Source organism: Orcinus orca, chromosome 3, assembly GCF_937001465.1.
Source record: "Orcinus orca chromosome 3, mOrcOrc1.1, whole genome shotgun sequence".
Taxonomy (NCBI): Eukaryota; Metazoa; Chordata; class Mammalia; order Artiodactyla; family Delphinidae; genus Orcinus; species Orcinus orca.
This window is the reverse complement of record NC_064561.1, coordinates 58,013,250-58,035,615: the sequence shown is the minus strand read 5'-3', so window position 1 is coordinate 58,035,615 and position 22,366 is coordinate 58,013,250. Positions and strand designations below refer to the sequence as shown.

At 42.8% G+C, this 22,366-nt stretch overlaps 1 protein-coding gene across 3 annotated transcripts in view; it reads right to left on the bottom strand.

The window, feature by feature from the left end:
• LOC101287496 (proton-coupled amino acid transporter 3) overlaps window positions 1–22,366 on the bottom strand; it is a 131,039-nt gene that overhangs the window by 65,984 nt on the left and 42,689 nt on the right. For all 3 annotated transcript variants that reach the window (XM_049707798.1, XM_049707797.1, XM_049707796.1), the window contains exons 8-14: window positions 18,699–18,864; window positions 15,407–15,497; window positions 14,695–14,783; window positions 14,050–14,145; window positions 10,306–10,390; window positions 6,810–7,028; window positions 5,322–5,420 (exon numbers count right to left, since the gene is read on the bottom strand). In XM_049707798.1, coding sequence (XP_049563755.1) covers window positions 5,322–5,420; window positions 6,810–7,028; window positions 10,306–10,390; window positions 14,050–14,145; window positions 14,695–14,783; window positions 15,407–15,497; window positions 18,699–18,864 — 845 coding nt within the window. The remainder of the gene's footprint in view (window positions 1–5,321; window positions 5,421–6,809; window positions 7,029–10,305; window positions 10,391–14,049; window positions 14,146–14,694; window positions 14,784–15,406; window positions 15,498–18,698; window positions 18,865–22,366) is intronic.

The following is a 22,366-nucleotide window of genomic DNA, read 5'->3' as shown; positions in this document are numbered from 1 at the left end:
AAATTCTATATATAAAGTGCTTCCGGTCCCATTAAGATGGTGTAAGCACATTGCACCATATCTCTCTCACTAATTAAAACTAAAAGCCCTGGACAGAATACATAAAGCAACTATCCATGGACTCTGAAAAGTATATAATAGAAGGTGAATTGCTCAAAACCAGTAAAAATGGCCATCATGGCAGTGAGCTTCCTGATTTTTTTTCTTCTTGTTTCTCCTAGTTTAGACTCAAGGAGAGCCCAAATCCTAGAACTATGTAGTGGATGCAGAGAGAAAAAACTCAAAAAGAAATCCTCTTTCTGGCCAGAGGGACCTAAAATAGGGGACCCTGTGGGACAGAGAGCATGGAGAAAATCCCTATTATTCTGTTTCCTTTTTTACTCTCCAGGCCATACTCCCCAAGGCAAGTCTCAGTCACAAAGCAGCAATCTGTTGTATCAGGGACTGTGGTGGTTACGTAGGCACCTAAAAATCTGAGACAAGACAAACTCTTTCTCTTGGAGCAGAGGAACAGGGAAAGAGGACTTTGGGAGTCCAAAGAGTAAAGGGGGAATCAGATTGGCTACATAATTTGTGGGGCCCAGTGCAAAATGACAATGCAAGGCTACTTGGTCAAAGATCAAGAAATTCAAGATGATGAACACAGGGCATTAAACCAAGTGTGAAATCCTTTTAAAGGCAGGGGCCCATGTGACCACACAGGTTACATGCCCAGGAAGCCAGACCTGGAAGGAATCCCTGTTGCTCTTTTCTTCTCTTTTTACTCTCAGTGGTCACCCTCGAGTTAGGCCCAGTCACAAGAAGTGTATAGGAGTATAAGGAGGCTAAAACCCTGGCTTTGTAGCCAGAGGACCAGAAAAAGAAGCTGCTGGGTGAATGTGCAGCACACTGGTGAGTGTGCAGGAAAACACGGAAAGGAGGGAGCCAGAGAAAGTGATTCCCTTCATCCCTGTGAATGAAGTCTGGGCTTAGCCCTGAGCTGTACACGTATGGAACTGATGTGAAGCATCAAAGTAAAGGCTTTGAGAACTACTGTGTAGACAGACCACGGTCTGGCCCCTGGGTAGCATATAAGCAAGGTGAAGCCAAATATCACTTCAAAGTCTTTGAAAACTAATCTGATACTAAAACCATGGTCTACTGAAGGTATATCAGGACTTGTAGTTTGAATCTAATCAGATTGACTCCTCGCTAAAATACAAAAGTCAACACGCTCCAGAGGATTTTAACAGGCTCCAGAGTCTCATAAAATAATATTCAAAATGTGTAGGATACAGTCTAAAATTAATCAACATACAAAGAACCAGGAAAATCTCAACACTGCTCAAGGGAAAAGACAACAGATGCCAACCCTAAGATTACAGAAATTATGAAAATATCAGACAAAGACTTTAAAGCAAGTGTTATAACCATCCTCTGTGAAGTAAGGGAGAACACTGTTGAAACAAATGGACAGATATAAGTTCTTGGCAACGAAGCTGAAGGAATAGGAACCAAAGAACCAAATGGAAATTTTAGAACTGAAAAACCCCACTGGAGAGGTCCAATGTAAATGACAGAACACAGTCAGTGAACTTGAAAACAGATCAATAGGAACTATTGAATCTGAACATAAAAGAGAAAAAACGATTTTAAAAAATGAATAGGGCCTCAGAAAATAGTGGGACATATATCAAAGTGTCTAACATTCAGGTCACTGGAGTCCCAGAAGGGGAAGAAAAAGAGATTGGTACAGAAAAACATTTTTGAAAAAGAAAACTTCCCAAATTGTAAAAGACATATATTTACAGATTCAAGAAATTAAGCGAATTTCAAACAGGGCAAATTCAAAGAAAACTAATCCAGACAATACAATTGCTGAAAACCAAAGATTTTTAGAAAAGTATCTTGAAAGTAACCAGATAAAAAACAACATCACATATAAGGGAACAATGATTCAAATAACTGCAGATTTCTCACCAGAACCACTGAGGGCAAAAGGAAGGGATACCATATTTTCAAAGTGCTAAAAATAGACTGCCAACCTAGAATTCTATATTGTGCAACAACATCCTTCAGGAATAAAGGCAAAAAATAAAGATATTCTGAGATAAAAAAAAAATGAAAAAAATTTGTCACCAGTCTAAAAGAAATAATGATGGAGTTTGTTCACGTTGAAGGGAATGATGCCAGAGGGAAACTTGTGATTTCAGGAATAAGGAAAGAGCAACAGAAATGGTAGGTACCTGGATAGATACATTAGACTATTTTTCCCTTAGTAAGTTTATCAAAAGGGCCATGTGGCACTACTGAAAGCAAAAATTATAACATTTTTCTGATGGTGTTTTGATATATTTAGATGTATTGGGTTGGCTGAAAAGTTTGTTCGAGTTTTTCCTAAAAAAACCCGAACGAACTTTTTGGCCAAACCAGTAATACATATGGTCATTACAACAAAAAGGGGGGAAAGAAAAAAAAACTCTACAACTATAAGATTTCTATAGTTTACTAGAAATGATAAAATATTAACTGTAAGTAAACTGTGAAAAGCTATATATGTATACTGTAATCCCTAGAGCAACCATGAAAAGTATTATAGAAAGAGATATAGTCAAACCTCTGACGGGCAAACTAAAGTAGAATACTAAACAGTATTCAAAGAATCCAAAAGGAGGTAAAAAGAGAAAATGGGAAAGCAAAAGGAAGGGTAGAACAGAAAACAAATAATAAAATGCAGACCTAATAAACATAATAATTACATTAACTGCAAATGGTCTAACCACACCAATTAAAAGACAAAGATTGTGGTTGCCAGGGCTGGGAGCAGAGGGGAATGGAGACTGACTGCTTACTGGGCATAGGGTCTCTTTTTGGGATGATGAAAATGTTTTGGAATTAGACAGTGGTGATGAATGCACAATATTGTGAAGGCAATGAAAACCACTGAATTATATATTTTAAAATGGTTAAAATGGTGAATTTTATCTCAATAAAAAAATTAAAAGGACGGAAAAAAATGTATCACACAAATATTAATCAGGACAAAGTTGGAGCTCTAATATTACATGATTTTAAGGTAAAGCTTGTGTTATCAAGATATTTTGGTATCGTGAAAGGAAAGACACATTGATCAATGAATCAGTATAGGAAGTCCAGAAATTGACCCATATTCATATATCGATTAGCTTTTTAAAAGATGCAAAGGTAATTCAATGGAGAGTAGATAGTCTTTTCAACAAATGATGAAGGAATAATTGGCATCCTTAAAAAAATTGAACTTCAACCTATAAACACTTTTAACAGAAATTAACTCAGAATATATCATAGATCTAAATGTACAATGAAAACAAAACATTTAGAAGAAAATATAGGAGAAAAGTCTTCGTGACTTTGGAGTAGGCAAAGTGTTTTAGATAAAACTAAAGTTTTAGATAAACTAAGTAGGATCCATAAATGAAAAATTTTGATATGTTGAACTTCATCAAAATTAAAACTTTTTCTCTATGAAAGACAATGTTAAGAGAATGAAAAGACAAGCTACAGACTAGAGAAACTATTTGCAAATTACACATCTAATAAAGGATTTGCATTTGGCATATATAAAGAATTTTTAAAACTCAGCAATAAAAGACAACAACTCAGTTCTTTAAAAATTCGCAGATTTGAACAGACACTTATACCAAAGACGATATACAGATGTCAAATAAGCCCATACAAAGATGCTCAAAATCAATGGTCATTAGTAAAATGCAAATTAAATCACAATCAAATAGCACTACACACCTATTAGAATGGCTAAAATTTAAAAAAACACTAAAAACACAGATAAGAACCAGCAAAGATGCAAAGGAATTCTAACACTCATACAACCGGTGGGAATGCAAAATGGTATAGCAGTTCTGGAAAACTGTGGGGCAATTTTCTATAAAGTTAAACATACATTAACATGTCACCTAACAAACCTACTCCTAGAGAAATGAAAACATATGTTCACACAAAACCCTGTACACAAATGCTTACAGTAGCATTACTCATAATCGTCAGAAACTAGAAACAACCTAAATGTCCTTAAACAGGGGATGGTTCAACACATTGTGGTACTGCTCATACAGTGGATGCTCAGCGGTAGAAAGCAGCAAGCTCCTGATGCATGCAACCACGTGGATGACTGTATATGCAGCTAAGTGAAAGAAGCCAAGCTTAAAAGGTTACATACTGTATGATCCCATGTGGATGGCATTCTGGAAAAAGTGCAACAATAGAGACAGAGAACAGAAGGTGGATGCCAGGGGTTAGTGGGAGTGGGGGGAAGTTGACTACAAAAAGGGCAGCACAAGGGAGCTTTTTATGGTGGGGGAATTGTTCTGTGTTCTGATTGTGGTGCATCTATGACTCTGCACTTCTCAAAACTTAAAGAGATGTACACCAAATAAAAGTGAATTGTACTGTATATAAATTAAAAGTAAACTTAAAAAGCATAGAGGTACAAACTACTACTTGCAAAATAAATGAGTCACAGGTATGAAATGTACAGTACAGGGAAAACAGTCAATAACTATGTAATATCTTTGTATTGTGACATTTATCATAACTAGACTTACCATGGTGATCATTTTGAAAGCCATAGAAATATCGAAGTACTATATTGTAAGTAATAGGAACTAACATACTGCTGTAGGTCAATTATAAATATAATTAACACTATTCTATATATGAAAGTTGAGTAAATCCTGAGTTTTCATCACAAGGAAAAAAATTTTTTTCTATTTCTTTAATTTTGTATCTATATGAGATGATGTATGTTCACTAACCTTATTGTGATGATCATTTCATGATATATGTAAGTCACATCATTATGCTGTACACCTTAAACTTATACAGTGCTGTATGTCAATTATACCTCAATAAAACTGGAAGAAAAAAATTATACACAGCACTATCCTTCCTCAAGTGTGGAAGTAGAGACTATATAATAATCCATTGTAAATAAACTGTACTTTCCAGTTTAAAACTCCTTTATGTTTCATAAAAATCCTGTAATTTAAGTTGTATACCTCCATTTATCTTGATTTTTAAAGATTAATAAAGACATGTTGATATGAAGATAAATGTTTAACAAATGTACTGGGACAGGAATAAAACTCTCCCGACTGCTCTAACCTCTCTGCTATAACCTACTTTCTCCTGCTGGTCCAAAGTGAGGTCAGAGGTTAGTTTCTCCACCTGACCCAAGTGAGGTCAGAGGTTAGTTTCTCCCGTGCACACAGAGCCCAGAGCTCCCAGCTCCTGTTCAGAAGGCCACCCACAGCACCTTGGAAAGTCTACCCCAATTGAAACCTTACCACACCAATGCTTTCAAATGAAAAAACGGCTGTTCCGAAGAAGAGCGAGTAGGTCTTCCAATTTGCTACCAGTGGCAAGCGGCTGGGGTCTGGAATTCCCTATGGGGGAGAGAAATGTGGTAAAGACATTTTCTCTCAAAGCATGTTTGGGATCCCTTAAGAGAAGAGTATTCTGAGAGTAAAGCTGAATTATAAAAAAAATTGAATATCAAGCAATTCAGAAAACTTCACAAGGAAGTAGGCCACAATCAGAGTTGATTTTAACGCTTCCCAATAGCAAAGAGCCAGAGGAAAGAAAGATTAAGGTATTCTCAAAGTACTGAAGGATCAGGGATCTCACAGAGGGAGTCTGGTTTATCAGAATCCTCCAGAAGACAATCTTGCCCACCACAGGTTAGTACTAGCCTAAAGTGCCCAAGAACACTTTGAATGTACCAGTGGTTATAGACGTGGGAAATTACTTTGACTATAGTTACAGTGATATTCTAGGGAGCCCAAAGTAATTCGTTACATATGAAAGTCCCCTTTTCTTCTTCAATGAGCTGTAAACAGAAGAAGAAAAGTGTGTGGAATAAATATTTTATGTACCCTGTGACCTAGTATGTGAAAATAATGACAGAACAATTTCTCTAATTGAGCAACCTCTGGAATAGTCCAAAAATAAATCAGAGGTAGCTATTTCATTGGGAAATTCAATTTTGTAGAATCTATCAATATTGCCTTAAGACTTATCTGTGGTTATCCTAAAATATTTGGCTCATCTCTTATTTTTACTAAATTCCATGGACAAAATAACGTTTTTTTCTTGTGACTTCTGAAAGAGGAAAACATCTGAAAGGTATTAGGCATGCCAAGGGTATCTTCTGGATTTAAATTTCTACGTAGGCTTGTCCATTATAAAATGAAAATTAGAAAGGAGAGAAAAGTGGGAAACTGAGGGAAAATGAATATCCATACTCAACTTCAAAGACGTGTGATTTACATCATGATAGATTTGTTTGTGGTCTTTTAAGACTTTCTATTTATACCTCTGTGACTAAATATTAGTTGTTGTTGTTTTCTCTTGAGTTCCCTAGGGGTAATTTTGCAATTACTTGGAATTATAGCTTAGAGGATGTAAGACTAGTTCAATAAGGTTTAGCTGTGGTAGAAAAATCCTGCTTTTTATCTGCCTTTTGCTGCTATCCAACCATTACAGGAATGGTCTATAGTTAACCAATCAAGATATTTTCCTTGCAAAGCATAATTTTCTTCTAAAACCAGGACTTGACATAAAACGAGTATTGGAGAAGCAACATCAAAGAGGAGATACCCAGAAAAATGAGAGTGCGCAGAGACAGCTTTGTGGAAGAAATGTTACAGTAAAGTGGGCTCTAAGCTGAAGAGGGAAGTGCATATATATCTACCCTCAGGGCTGGCCCCAGGTGTCGGTCTATCATTGATAAAAGGCTCTGCCCACTAGAGGAGTGAGGAGTGTGGTGTGCTAACCTGGATGATGGACTGGGTGATGATGATCAAGCTGACCAGCATGGTGATGTTGGCCAACAGGGAGAAGATGGACAGGGCTCGGAGGTTTCTGACGAACACCAGAAGCACCAGGAAGGGCAGGAAGGCGAGCATGTAGAGTCTCGAGTCCATGGTGGGCGTCAGGATCACTGTCCTGTTGTAATGGCAGTTGTTGGTTGTGCTATTAACCGCTTCCACTACCTGGGAGACGAATGGGAAAAGCAAGGAGAAGATTCGATGAATTTTCTGGCCACATCATTAGCTCAGAGCCTGGCCCATAATCAGACCCCCTCACAAAAAGCTGGCATGTCTCACGTGCCAGGGTCTCAGAGTGAGTTAGAGTGACTTTAGGATTTCTTATTGCAAATCTTCTGCACCATACTTCCTCAAAAGAGGCTGCAGAAATAACTTTAATAAAAAACGAACTTAATAAACATAAATACCTAAACTTAGAGTGGCCATTTGTTAGCTTTTGGCAGCGCAGAATCCATTCCTCCTGATTTTCATTTATTTTTGGCGTATTCTCTCTCACCTGAATACAACCTTGGTGGACTGTAAATCACAATCATGTGGCAGAGCCAAAGCACTGCCTCTGACTCAAGCACAGGCACTCACATCTCTCCCTGGAATGTGAATCTAAATAACAAGCAAAGTGACACAAGGCAGACCTAGAAAAGGGTAAACAGTAATTACGATAGGGAATCCCTGAGGAGACTGCTCATCAATTCTATCGACATGCCCCTAGCTGCCCTGGTTCCTGTTCCTGTCCTTTTCTGAGACCCATTTTTTTTTTTTTTAGTTTTCTCTGTCATTTTGGAAGTTAGCTAATATTCTTCCACTAAACTCATTTTCTGCTGAAGTTCCACTGAATCTGTTTCTTTTGCTTATAACCAAAAAAGCTCATCACTTACTGTTTCTTAATTGGACCAATACTGACATTTTGAGTGAGAGAGCTCTTCCTTGTGAGCATCTGACCATTCACTGCAGGACATTTAGCATCTCTGGACGCCACCCAGTAAAAGGTATTAGCATCTCCGCGTCACTGCGACAAACAAGGAACACCCCCTGCACGCTGTACAAATACCTCCCAGCAAAGTGGGGGTAGGAGGGAGGGTACCACCCTCCTTTGGAATCAACATGACTTAATGACTACAGTCTTATTGTGCAAGCAACACAGTCCACTGCAGAACAATTAGCAACTAGATTTAAGCAAGAAGAAAATGTAAAATCAATGATAATCTCAGTACCTATGGGTTGCCATGGTAATGCCTTGCAATATATTCATCTGTACATTTTCTATGCAGTATCACAAATTACATGTATTACACGCATCCTTTTTATTTTACAAGACTGAAATTATAGTATACACTCTTATTTTGAAATCTCCTTTCTGGAACTTCCCTGGTGGCGCAGTGGTTAAGTATCCGCCTGCCAATGCAGGGGACATGGGTTCGATCCCTGGTCCAGGAAGATACCACATGCTGTAGAGCAACTAAGCCCGTGTGCCACAACTACTAAGCCTGTGCTCTAGAGCCTGCGAGCCACAACTACTGAGCCCATGTGCCACAACTACTGAAGCCTGCATGCCTAGAGCCCTGCACCGCAACAAGAGAAGCCACTGCGATGAGAAGCCTGCACACTGCAACGAAGAGTAGCCCCTGCTCACCGCAACTTGAAAAAGACCATGCACAGCAACGAAGACCCAATGCAGCCAAAAATAAATTAATTAATTAATTAAAAAAATAAATAAATCTCCTTTTCATTTAACACATCATGAATACTTAAATAAATCATTGTCTTGTTTTTTTCTGATTCCTCACTACAGTAGGAAAAATACTTGGAACATTAGCCAGGTATTCAAGGCCTTCCATAAATGGACCCATTCAACCGTGAAAGCTCTTCCTCTCCCAAGGCCCACACCTTCTTCTACAACCACTTGTATTGCCTCTCCTGAGCAAGTCCCGTACATTCCTGCCTTCGGGTGTTTATTCCTCCTCCCACCTTGGCTGCCACTACTTCTCCAACCTGCCCTTCAATGCCCAGCTCAGGTGCATCTCCTCAAGGGGGGCTTCTCTTGCTCCAATGATCTCTCCTGCTCCCATACATTTCTGCCCCTTAGTTCACAATTAAGTATCCCCAACCTCAGGGTGTTAGTGGAGTCCTGACCCAACACCGACATATTATATTGATATTTAGCTTTTTATATGTCTTAGAGCACATCCCATTTAGTCTGCAAACTCCTTGAGACAGTGCTTACCTTGTCTCTAGACAGATGACTGATAAAGTTCTGCTAATGTCAGATTGATTTCCAAGCAGCAATCTGGCAATTAAGAGCCTTCAAATCAAATTCCTTGACCCAGTAATTTTACTTAAAAAATACATATACTAAAGTAATAAAGGGTTATACAAAGCCTTGTACAGATTATAGTAGAAAAACAGAAAATATCAGATGATAAAAGACTAAGTCATCTGTATGATGGAAAATTATAAAACTATTAAAAATTACACTAAAAAATTTAAGGACATCTAAAAATGCTAATCAGTTAATACTCATTTAAAACCATCCATGAGTGGTTGGATTAAGAATAATTTTGTTTTATTTTAAGAAGCAGTATAGCATAGTGTTTAAAAACTTGAGCTGTGATGTTAAAAAGGCCTGTGTTTTTAACCTTTGTTCTGTGACCATATTTATATACATTATAGAGTTCATAACATCAGTTTTCTCATCTGCAAGATGGGAATAACCATAGTATCTACTCTGATAAGACCATGGAGAGAATTAAATGGGGGAAAACTTATAAAATGATCACTGTACCTGACACATAATAGAAGCTAATTCTGAATTCTTACTACTTTTTTCCTTCTTTTTAATTTTTTGTTTACATTTCCAAGTTTCTGGTATTACTATAAACAGAAAAAGAGCCCTGAAGAATAGTTTTCTTTTTTAAGCTTATTGATTAAGGATAGCCTCTGTTATTACCCACATTATTTTGCTCAAACTGCTCCAAGATAAATATTGGGTTAGATCAGAAGAATTTCTCGGGGACAAAAAAACTGTTAAACCAAGGAGATTAAACAGCTAAAGGTAGATACAGATGGCCCAAAGATTAGGTATTATTCAAAAAGACCTGTATCAGTTTAAGAAGAGTTAAGGATGATTACGTACCAAGGCAGGACGATTGACAAAATCCAAGGTTACTTCCAGCTCAATTTTAAAGACCAACCTTGAGGACAGGTCCAGTTTTAGAGACAACTCTTGGACAAAGGGTACTGTGGATAAAGTAACCACTTACAGAAATCTGCAGATATGTGAACTGGGGGAAGCCTGGGTTCTTTGATAACACTCAGTTTAACTTTCTTCATTGTATGATGAGGATACTAGGGCCCAAAGAGAAGAAGCTATTTGTTGAACAACTAGAAAAAGAGGACCCTCCTTTTCCATGTTCTTTTCCCTCCCACCTTCTCTAGAAGACTCTACCTGCTTTAAATTATCAGCCAGAAACACAATGTACACGCAGCAGAAGCCCATCTGGGTGACTATAAGAAAGAAGCTCACGATACGCCTGAAAGAGAGGAGAGAGAGAAAAAGAAAAAAACTTGTTATAAAAGAAGAGCTGGCTTGTCATTTCCATTTCTGTTCCCAGGGGTTGGTAACCCTCGACCAGCACCCTCGGTCCTGCTACCACAATCAACAATGGGGCAGTAGAAGGGATGTAACAATAGTTCTTTGAAAAACATGTTTCTCAACCACCTCCACACTCTCAACTCAGCAGTGGTAAAATTCTTCATCATCAGGAACCTTGCCCCATACCCAGCTCTGTGTTGATACTAACTGATGTAAGGCAATAGGCACAACTTATTAGCAATCATTAAAATTTTTTCCTACCATGTGCCAGACACCATATTCGGCACTGAAGATACACAGACAAATAACACGTGGTCTTTTCCTCTAGTGGTTTAGAGACTAGTGGGTGAGATGGATAAAAAATAATATGGCGGGACTTCCCTGGTGGCGCAGTGGTTAAGAATCCACCTGCCAATGCAGGGGACATGGGTTCGATTCCTGGTCCAGGAAGATCCCACATGTCGTGGAGCAACAAATCCCGCACGCCACAACTATTGAGCCTGTGCTCTAGAGCCTGCGAGCCACAACTACTGAAGCCTGCACACCTAGAGTCCGTGCTCCACAGCAAGAGAAGCCACCGCAGTGAGAAGCCCGTGCACTGCAACAAAGAGTAGCCCCCGCTCGCCGCAACTAGAGAAAGCCCGCATGCAGCAACGAAGACCCAGTGCTGCCAGAAATAAATAAATAAATAAAATAATAATATGGTACTAAGGGCCATGGTAAAAAGGGCATTTTATCCGAATTAAAGAGCAGACAGCCTTCTTAGAAAAAACCAATACCTGAGCGGGAGTCCCTTGGGAAGAGGAAGAAAGAGAGTGAGAGAAGAAAAAAGGAATAAAGAGGAGGGGCAGATGGTGAAGAAGTAGTGAGGAAAAAGCATTTCAGCAGAGGGATTAGGCAGATTTCTCTAGCTGCCATGTGGAGAGTCCATTGGAGCGGGCAAGACTGAGGATGGGAAGACCAGATAATGGAGGTGAAAGATGGCAGCCACCTGGACAAAGATGTAGCTGTTAGGGTGAGAGAACTGAAAGCATTTTAAGAGATACTAGGGAACTAGAATTTACAGAACCTGGTGACTACCTACATCTAGGGGAAGGAAAAAGGAAGTGACTTAAGGTGAGTGACAAGTTTTTAGCTTGGACAACAAAATGAACTGGAAAACTCAGAAGGAAGAACAGGTTTTACGGGAAGAGGAAGAAATGGCACATTCAGTACCTGTATTGTTGAGCTTGAGGTTCCTACAGGAGACATTCAGGAGACAACCACATATTGGGGTCTGGAAATGTTGATTTGTCAGTGATGGATAAAGCCTTGAGAAGGCAAATTAGCGTTGGAAAGTGTGCAGAGTGAGAAGAGAAGGCAGCATTCCAAACCCTAGAGAACACCAACATTTAAAGGGAGGACAGAAACAAAGAAGCCTGCAAAGCAATGACCAGAGAGGTAGGTGGGAAACTAGGATGAAAAAGGGTTTAACAGAAGCCAAGTGAAGAGAGAATGTCTGAAGAAGAGAACAGTCGATTGTACCCACCGCTGCTGAGAGGTTCTCTAGGGCAAAGAAGGTACAATAGGGAGGTCCTTTAGGACATTGATGGAAAGGACTTCAGTAGAAGTATAGGACAGGAAAGCCAGGTGATCCATGAAGGAGGTGTGAATGGGGTGTATGGATGTAAAATTAGAGGGTGGGCTATTCTTTCATAAAGCTAGAGTGTGAGTTCCAGTCTTGAAGGTGCCCGTTTTGTTCATCGTAGTAAACCCACTGCCTAAAGCACTTCCTGACACACTGCAGGTATTCATAGATATCTGTTGAATAATCAGATAATGAATATGAGATAGAGGACGGTGTAAGGTCCAGGAGGCTTTATTAATTTATTTTATTATTTTTAAGATGGAGATACATGAACACATTTCAATGTTGAGAGGAAGAGCCCATAGTTCAAAAAAGAAGTTCAAGTTATAGGAGAGGAGATAATTAGTGGAGTGAAATTCCTAAATAGAGCAGGAAAATCTACCTTACATGCCCAACAATAGGTAGAAGGATCTGACGCATTGCGACAGGCAAAAGCCACCTCTTGGGTCACACAATTGGGAAAATACTAGAAATCATCCCATAGCCTTCCTAGTCTGCTCATAGGCTGAATTTATTAATTCAGTATGTGAATGGGCTTTGGGTCAAGAGACGTGCCAGACCCATGATGCTCATGAGCAAGGCACGCCTCAGGTAGTGCAGTTTGGGGCATCACAGTTCAAGAGAGACTTTGATAATCTAGAGGTGAGTAGAAAAGAGTAGACAGACAGGGTGGGGAGAGGTGGGAAAACAAAGACAAAAGGGTAGATTTAGTCCCAAGTACCAGGAGACAGAAGGCGTTGACTGTTTCCATCATCTCCAAAAGCAAAAAAGTGGAGGTTGCAGGAGGTAGACTTCAGCTCACCAAGGAACCCTCAACGTCTTGGTCTTTTTCTCTCTTTTCTTCTCACTATATACTCTCTCCCTAAGAGACCTCTTCTGTCCCCTGGCATCATAGCTGATGACTTCAGTGTCTCCTGCATGAAGACAGGTTCAAACCTATACATATAACTACCCACTTGACATCTCTGCTTGAATACGCGAAACAGAAGTCATCAGAAGCCTGAGTCAACCTCGACTCTTTCTTTCCTTTCCCCACAACCCTGGGGCCCAAATCATGACCAAATTCACTTTTCTCCATCCCCACTGCCACCAGCTTGGACCCAGCCATCACTGTCACCTGCCTGGACATTGTCAACAGCCTCTTCATGGGTCTAAGTCTATTCTTGCTCCCTTACAATCTCTTCTCCTTACAGAAGCCAGACAGATCTTCAGACAATGCAAATATGATTAAAACAGGAAAGCCTCTGATTAAAACCCTCCAATGGTTTCCTGGTTGCTTTTAAGAAAAGAACAAGACCTTGAAGAGGGTCTAAAATGTACAGCTTGTTTGGGCCCTTGGATCCTTCTTCAGCATCATCTCCCTATCTACCCTCAAGCTACCTGAAACTGTCACATACTCCCTCTTGCTTCAGGACCTCATAGCTTGCTCCTCTTCCTGGAAGGCCCTTCAGTCTCCTGCCCACTTTTCCCTAGGTAATTCCTCATTCCTAAGAATGCCTTCCTTCAGAACTCATCTCAACTGTTCCATCCTAGGAAGCCTACCTGAACCTACGTACATCTCCTTACCTACTTGGTAGCAACTAGTACTTCTTTCCTTCATGGTACTTATCCCAGTGGCTATTAAGTAACTGTGTCCTAAACTGTTTAAGGTCTGTGTTTCCCATTGGACTATGGATTCTGCACAGGCAAAGCTTTGTTTGCCTTGTTCCCCACAGTATTTTTAGGGCCTGGTACATAGTCGCAACTAGATAAATGTGGTTTAATAAAAAAGTGAATGATATTCAAGTTGCATAGCAAAGGAATGAGAACCCTGTATATACAAGGAGTGGGGCTGGATCAGGAAGACTGCCATTGAATCCCTTTCATGTGAAGTCCAGCGTTCTGTGTTACACGAGCCAACTGTCCAGGGAAGAGAGCATCCCTGACAGCCACATGTCTTCCCTACTTTGGGCAAAGCAAAAACAAGGTACCTTCCCCAGTGTGCGTGGTTCCGGAGCCAGGTGCTGGGGCTGGCTTCTAGTCCATGCATCACCGTATCCCCGTAGTCCATAAAGGGCTTGTTAAGTCTGCAGGAGAGACTGCATACAGTTACCAAGAGGCAGTTTAAATTAAGTTAATATACTGAAAAGTCAGGAGACACATAGCAAGACAGAACCCAGCTAGAACGGAAAGAACACTGGGGCAGAAACCCAAGTTCTAGTTCAGGTTTTGACACCTGGTGGTATTTCCTCGGTGGCTTGTTTTCCTTACCTGTCAAGTGGGATGGTGACTATATAACATGGGTAATAATACACACCTCGCATGGGTACAGTGGTTCTCATATCCTTGATCCCATTGGATCCTCATGACAATTCTCTGAGGCAGGGTTAGGCATGGATTGTTTATGCCCAATTTATAGATGAGCCAAGCAGATAAGCACAATGGCCTGATTGAGATCACCTAATGAGTCACGTGGTAGAGCTGCATTTAGGTCCCTGCCCCAAATGCTTTTCTCTTTTTCTTGGCCTTGTTGGAAGAAATTAAGAAGTGAACTCTTGTTATATGTGGGATGCTTCTGGGATGTCCCTGAGAACCAAGTACCAAAGGAAGTGACAAGAGGACGGTGTTTTCCTCACCTGTGGCAGAAGCGCTGGGCACACCTGACCAAGATGTGCATACAGTGGCAGGAGATGAAGCCCATGGCCAGCAAACTGAGAGGGCCCACCTGGAGGAAGGGCCAAGGGGCAAGGGAAGAGAGAAGAGAATGGACTTGTGAATAACTCGGCCAGGAGAGATTTGGTAGTGCAGATAATATTCCGGACTCAAAGAATTTTCTAGCAAACTGGTTTGCAAACCCTTTTCAGCAGTAACAGCGATTCTTTCTTTTCTTTTTCCTTTCTTGAAGTATACTTGACTTACAATGTTATCTATTCTTGCAAAGATGCTCTCAAGTCGTACTCTGGGAAAGTGCAAAAGGCAATCACAATGGGGTATTGTGGAAGGAGTAAGGGCTCAGAATTGCGGTCCTTAGTGGCCTCTGAGGTGCCCCTGAGAGCGAGTGCTCTACAGAGCACAGCTAGAAAACTAGTCATAGTCCAACCCTTGCATTCCACAGGGGAGGAAGCTGAGGCCTGGACAGTGGACAACTGACTTGCTGAGGCCACTCAAAGTCTGTGGCAGGGTCAGAACTCAAACCTAGGCTAGATATCTAGACTCCAAGTCTGGACCAAGCTGCCTTTCAGAAAGATTGCTACTTGCTGTAGGCTACTAAAAACCTTTAGAGGCTGTCCTCCTACCTCCTTGCTACCATCCAGTTGTACTGGCCCCACCTGTGGCAGCCCCTCTTACCAGGATGCCTGCATTCTTCATAGCCAGGGGTAGTCCCAGGACCCCTGTGCCTATGTTACCTTTCACCAGGTGAACCAAGGCCTGGAATGCTCTAAAGGAGAGGAAAAAGACATGAGCATATGCGTGTGCAGAGGTGAGGAGATCCAACAGGCATTCTGTCCCAGCGTGCCCACACCTGAGCTGAGCTGGATAGGTGGGCTCCTGGTTGTCTTTCAGTCTCCACGGCCTTTGCTGGCACTCTGGATCTCGTGTAGGGTGACCAACCATCCCAGTTTGCCCAGAACTGTCCTGGTTTTATCAGCTAACACTCAATATATGCCATTAGAACACTTACTATATAACAGACATTATGCTAAGGATTACATGTATTATCTCATTTAATCCTCTTGTCAAGACAAGGAAGCAGGTTATTGCCCTTATTTTGCAGATGAGGAAACTGAGGAATAGAGATTTTTAAAAAATGACTTACCTAAGGATATATTGGGGAGCCAGAATTTGAACCCAGAACTGCCTCAGAGTCTTTGTTCTTCATCCCACTTTTACTGGACTGCCTCCCGGAAAGGAGCCCAGAGAGATGGGTTAAAGGGACAGCCCCATTTCATAATTGAGGGAAATCAGGCTCAGAGAGGGCAGCAAACAGCCCAAGGTCATAATACTGGTAGCAGATATAGGACTGAACTCAGAGAAAAGGAGAAAGGGCAGGCAGCAAAGAGAAATCATTGTGACTAATGAAGAGGTCAAATGACTTGGTCCCCAGATGGGGTCTGTTGGGACAGGGTTGTTTAGGGTTTGGGCTCCAGAGGGATTTTTTTTCCCCTCAGGCCAGGACATCAAACTGGGGAATGGCAAGTCTCCTACCTCCGGCAAAAACAAAACCCAACACTCAGACTTTTAAGACAGATGTGAAGGTGGTCCAGAAGACAAGGTCTAAGCCAGCCGGGGTAAACTTCTAGGGAGGTATCCTCTCTGGTGGTGAATTAACTAAACAACCTATTTTTACACCTCTTTATACCTGGACAAGGTTAAACTAAGATGAGTATCGGGTTAACATTTATAACTTGAGAAACCTTGGAAATTCCCCATGACAGCCTTCCAAGTGAAGAGACTTACTATGAAGAACAGCAGAGGTATTATGGAAGGAGCCTGGTCTCTGGGGTTGGACAAACCAGGGATTAAAACCCAAAGCTGCACTTCCCTGGTGGTCCAGTGGTTAAGACTCCACGCCTCTACTTCGGGGGCATGGGTTTGATCTATTACTTAACTAGCTGTGTTATCTTGGGCAACATGTCCACTCTGTTGAGCCTCTATGAATGTTAGGAGGAATATTTTTGGAAGAACTGCCTCAAACATTCAGGGATTAATATAAATGTTCTTTATATTAATCCCTGAATCCTCTAGCTTCCTGAGGACCTGCCCATTTATTTGTTAAGGGTTAAAGAGAAAAACTGTGGGAGAAAGAGGGTGGAGAGTCTCTGCGTCCCTTTCTCTCTCCCTGTGGGTGTCAACATTGCTGATTGAGCACTGCACCCCACGGCCCTCCAATGATGGACTTGTTTTGCAACTAGGGTCAAAGGGTCACTTGGAACTTTCTAACTAAAGGACTTAGGAAATCTGAATTTAACTCTGGGCCACTCAGACAACTTAATAATGTGGTGAGCTGTGCAAAGCACTGGGCTGGGAGGCAGGAGACCTGGGTTCTAGCCTTAACTCCTTTGGTGACTTCGGAACGTCACTGTAGTCACAGAAGTCAGCTTACGGGCACTAAGCTTGGGGGCTTCCTGCACAAATTGTCTTTGCAGCCACCCTGGGAAGGAGCCAACTGTTATCTCACAGGGGAGAAACTAGAGTACTACGTTCTATCACTTGCTCAGGCTGGTAAGTAGCTAAAGTGGGAATTCAAACCCCGGTGAGCTAACTCCATAGGTACCATGCTTACCCAACCTGTTTATTGCCTCCCTCCAAGCCAGGAGCTAGTTCTGACTTGCTTTCTTTCTTTGATTCTTAAGTAGCTAAAGTTGCCATCAAACCATATCTTATTGGGTTGGCCGAAAATTTCGTTCGGGTTTTTCCATAAGATGTCACTATTCCAACCCAACCGTTCAGGACTGGTTCCCTCAAGGCCTCCGATGGAGAAATAGCCTACCTCAGTAGTGGATGGCCCCAAGGCCTGGAGATCTCACCCTCAGGATCCTGAATTCTTAGCAACCCTGGGGGACTAGTCCTGGGGCAAGTGAACCCCGTCACAACGTCAGTCATTGTGTCCATCCCTGAATGGTCCCACAGGGTGGCAGTGGGAGGAGCTTTGCCTGCCTCTTTCTCCCTCTTTGCTGCACACTCTCCCCCAACCCACACAACACTCAACCTTTCAGATGTAACTGCCACAGGCAACCTCCTTAAATTCACAATGTGTCCCCATTTTGCATATGGGGAAAACTGAGGCTTCGAGAAAGAAGGAGCAGACTCACACCTTGGATGCAAGTGACCTTTCTACTACACCGACAGGGTCAACATTTCCGTCATCAAGCTGCGGAACCTGACCAACACGCCAGCCAGTCGCCCCACCCATTTTCCTCAGGGAACTAGCCACGCTGCTTGAATGGTGGAGGCGAAGGGAGCTGGAGCTTGGCTTTCCTGCTGAAACTCTTTCAGTACACCCCTCCTTATCACGGTCTGAAAGCCTCATGAGTGACCCCCCCCCCACTTCGCCCCAAACATACCCCAGGGAGGTGGAAGAAACTAGACTGTTCTACATACTGCGCTTTTGATGTTGTCACTGCAGTTGTCAATGGAAGTACAGGCCCGGGTAACTGCAGGAAGGAGGCAATGCTTGGTTGTCTGTGGTTTTAGCTCAAGTGTCACCTTCTCCACCAAGAGGCTGGGGATTCTGCCCCTCTCCCGGACATTATCAGGACTGGCCAGGAGCAAAACTGACTCTAGGGCTATACTTCAATTAAAAAGAAACAGACAGACAGACAGACTCTAGGGCCAGCACTGGAGTCCAGCCCCCATCCTGCCAATGAGCCAGTGCGTGGCCTGGGGTAACTTGCCTTAGTTTCCCCACCTGCACATGTTGGGGGCTACATCACTCTATCCTAAGGGCTTTCTGACAGTCTCCCCTCCTGCCCCTTTAAGTTCTCAAGTTGACTCAGTCTCTGACTGTACCTTTTGCAGCTCTGGTTTCCCCAAGGCTGCATGATGGGTTGGGGGTCAGACACACCCGCCTCAGGGTTTTTGCCACTGCAAGCTTCCAGGCTGGAAGGCAGAACTGGGGATGGCAGAAAAGAGCACTCACGTTATGCCCTTGGTCGTTTCCAAGTCCGGCGACTCAGAAGGGCTTCCATCCAAGAAACTGGAATCCTTGTTCTGAAACTTCTTGGCACTTTCGGAAGAGGGCTTGAGGTCCAGTTTGAGGTCAACAGCTCCCTGGGGACCCCCGGCACTCTTTGTCATGGACATGGCTGTTCACAAAGAGAGGGCTCCCGGTGATGGTGGGGTCTACACTGAGCAGGAAGGTGTCCAGTCAGGTGCAAACCCCAGCTCAGCGGCGGCTTGTGCCCTTAGCAGGCGCTGGCCAAGCAGGAACGAGGCCCCGCCCACCTCCGCCGGAGGGTGCGCCTCCTGCCCCGAAGAAGCCCAGTGGAAGAGGAGCAATGGCCAGGAGGAGGAGGAGAGGAGGGGAGGGCACTGCGGAGGGAGTCATCCCCGCTTACCTAGCAACAGTAACGGCAACAGCGACTACGACACTGATCATTTTGATAACTACTATTTATTAATCACTTCACTAAGGGATAGATGCTCTTCTAAGTGCTTTACCTATATTTTCTCACTTAGTCCTATAAATTAACTAATGAGGAAATCAGGCTCTGAACTAAAGGGACCTGCCTAAGGTCACATAGCTAAAAAAGTGACAGAGTAGGGACGAGAGCCCAACGCGTCAGGCTTTTTAGCCAATAACCTATTTCTACATCCAAGAGAATATCTATCCCGCCCTGCCACCTCCGTTGGGGCAGGGGCTCTGCTTCTCACTGGCTGCATGCCTGCTCTAAGGCATCCTTCTGGGAGCTCCCTTTCTTAAGCTGGAAAAAAAGGAGCACTTACTCACCTCGAACTGCTTCTTAGCTTCTGTGAGGCTCCAGGGAGAGAGGAGTGGGGATTCTTCTGGAAAGGGACGGAGAGGCAGAGATTGTTCAACCCTTAGCCTAGCGCTGGTCTCAGGAGAGGGTGTGAGTTGCCTAAGGTCACATGTGGCAGTCAGGACAGAACTCTGCAGCTAAAGAAGGCTTTGGAGGTTTCCGTTCTCTGTCATTATCTCTGCTTCAGTGACAGATGAATGGGCCAAAATTTCCTCCTCCCTCAAAATTATAGCATTTACTCAAGCCACACCATTCCCCACGTCATCATCTCATGTGCCACGAGCTTTATTTAAATGGTCTCACAGCTAACTGGTAGCATTCAAGACAGATTTGTCTGGGCCCCTCCCTCACACGGGACCCTTTCCAAGGTCCTACATGCAATTCTGAATTTGTAATTTTGTGTTCTTTTTCTTAAAGAGGTGCTCTCCACCCCTTGCTGCTACCCCCAATCCCCTTCCCAGTGGTATAAGCTTCAGACTCCACAAAGCCTGTCTACTTCTCTGGGTAGCACTGTTATTTTGTTTTTACAGATGTGGAAACTGAGGCTCAGGGAAGTAAAGAATAGCTTGCCCAAGGCCGCAGCAAATCCTCTGCAGAGCCCAAACTCTACCCTAGTCAGATCTTTCTATCTCTGAAGGCTGAGGCTTTGACCACTACACTGACCTATTGGTTTGAATCCTTGCCCCACTCTTCAAGTTTCTTGCCCTGAATCAACTGAAACACTCACTGTGGTTTGAGAAACATCCTCTATTCCCTTGTCCAGCACCATTTACGTGGCAGTATTCCTGGCCTGTGGGGCGGCAGAGATTCCATAATGTGATGTTAATCTCAGATCTCATCCACTGATAGTTCTTTATTCTTGTTCAGGCAACAAGATCAGTAAATAAGATTGTCTTGAGATGTTCAGATATAAGAATAGTTCTTGGGGGCTTCCTTGGTGGCACAGTGGTTGAGAGTCTGCCTGCAGATGCAGGGGACGTGGGTTCGTGCCCCGGTCCGGGAGGATCCCACATGCCGCGGAGCGGCTGGGCCCGTGAGCCATGGCCACTGAGCCTGCACGTCCGGAGCCTGTGCTCCGCAAAGGGAGAGGCCACAACAGTGAGAGGCCCGCGTACTGCAAAAGAAAAAAAAAAAAAAAAAAAGAATAGTTCTTGGGACTTCCGTGGTTGTCCAGTGGTTTGGACTTGGCGCTTTCACTGTGGTGGTGGTCCCAGGTTCAATCCCTGGTCAAGGAACTAAGATTCCACAAGCTATGTGGTGTGGCCAAAAAAAAAAAAAAAAAAATACTAGTTCTTGCTTTCCTCTCCAGGTTTGGAGAAGAACCCTGAGTTAATCTTCAAGCTTTTGGGAACAGGGCTGCTGGAATATCAGAATTTGGCTGGGGCCCTTCCCAGATATCATCACCTACAAGAAAACCTGCAGGGCACTGCCTGCAGACTTCCAACTTGTTGTACCACCTGTCAGCAGGCAAGAGGGATTCTTCCAGGATGAGAGCCTCCAAAATAAGCCCATCTAACACTGGTCCAGGCATCTGTAGCTCTGGGTTCCACTACAGCTCTACCATTGTGATCCTGGGAAAGGTATTGCTCCCCTTTCCCCCTTGGTGAAATAGGTACTAGATTATAGAGGGCCTCCAAGGGACTGAGGACCCCAGGGCCTGTGCTTTTCATTCCCACTGGACGCTGAGATGCAGGTCCAGCTCCTCTTGGGTTGGGGCACATACGACTTATGTGAGGACAGCCTGAACTGCCTGACCTCTCCATAGAAGGTGGAACAAATGGGATTTAAGTAATGAGAATCTTTATGACCCTTTAAAGTAAACAGAGAACCTTGTGTTTTTTATTCTTTTATCGCAGTTTGGAAAGTTGGTGTGTTATCAGAATCACCTGGGGAGATAGTAAAGCACACAGAGACCCAGACTTATTGAAGTAGGGAGAATTCGAGCCTTTCTATTTTTACCAAGTTCCCCAGGTGGTTCTGATACTGGCCAGAGTTTGAGTTCCACTACTCTATGGACTAGGAAGAATTGCCCCTCTTTAATAGATTAGAGAACTGAGGCAGACAGCCGGGGAATGCTTTGCCTGAGGTTGTACTGAGTTGGCCAAAAAGTTCGGACTCCTGTAAGATGTTACGGAAAAACCTGAATGAACTTTTTGGCCAACCCAATATAATCTGGTGGAAATGAACACAAGTACTCTTTTGGGCTGGAAGTTAGGGACTTCAAAAACAACCATGAAACCAATACTCAGGTGGAATTTATTACCCCATCCTTGTTTCCTCAGCCACCTTTTCATAGCCTGTGGTTGTTTACTATGGCTCTCCTGTTGCCTAGATAAAAATGATAATACACTCACATGTGCCTAGCTCTAGACTAAGTGTGTTACATAAGGTAGGCACTCTTATTATCCTCATTAGATGAGGAAACCGAGGCTCAGAAAAGTTTACTTCACTTGCCTAAAGGCAGGGCTCTGATTTGAATCCAAGTCTCTGAAGCTGTAGTTTAGTTATTCCCATGTTCCCTTATATCCCTAGTGCATAGTAGAAACTCTAGAATTAAAACAAAACAAAACAAAACAAAACCCTCCCATGTACATAGTTTATGTGGTTCAAGACTTTGGGGTTTCATGCATCAATCAAATTTCCAAATGAATTTTAGGGCCTGCCATTCCAGTTCTGCAAGGATTAGGCCATTAGCCACTGCAGTCGCCCACTGACAGTTCACCCTGAAGGAAATTCAGGAAGCATTCTATGCTTTGACTGGCTCTAGATAGTTAAAATGCATATCTGAAGAATAATTTCAATGAACTCAGATGCTTGCATCTTCCCA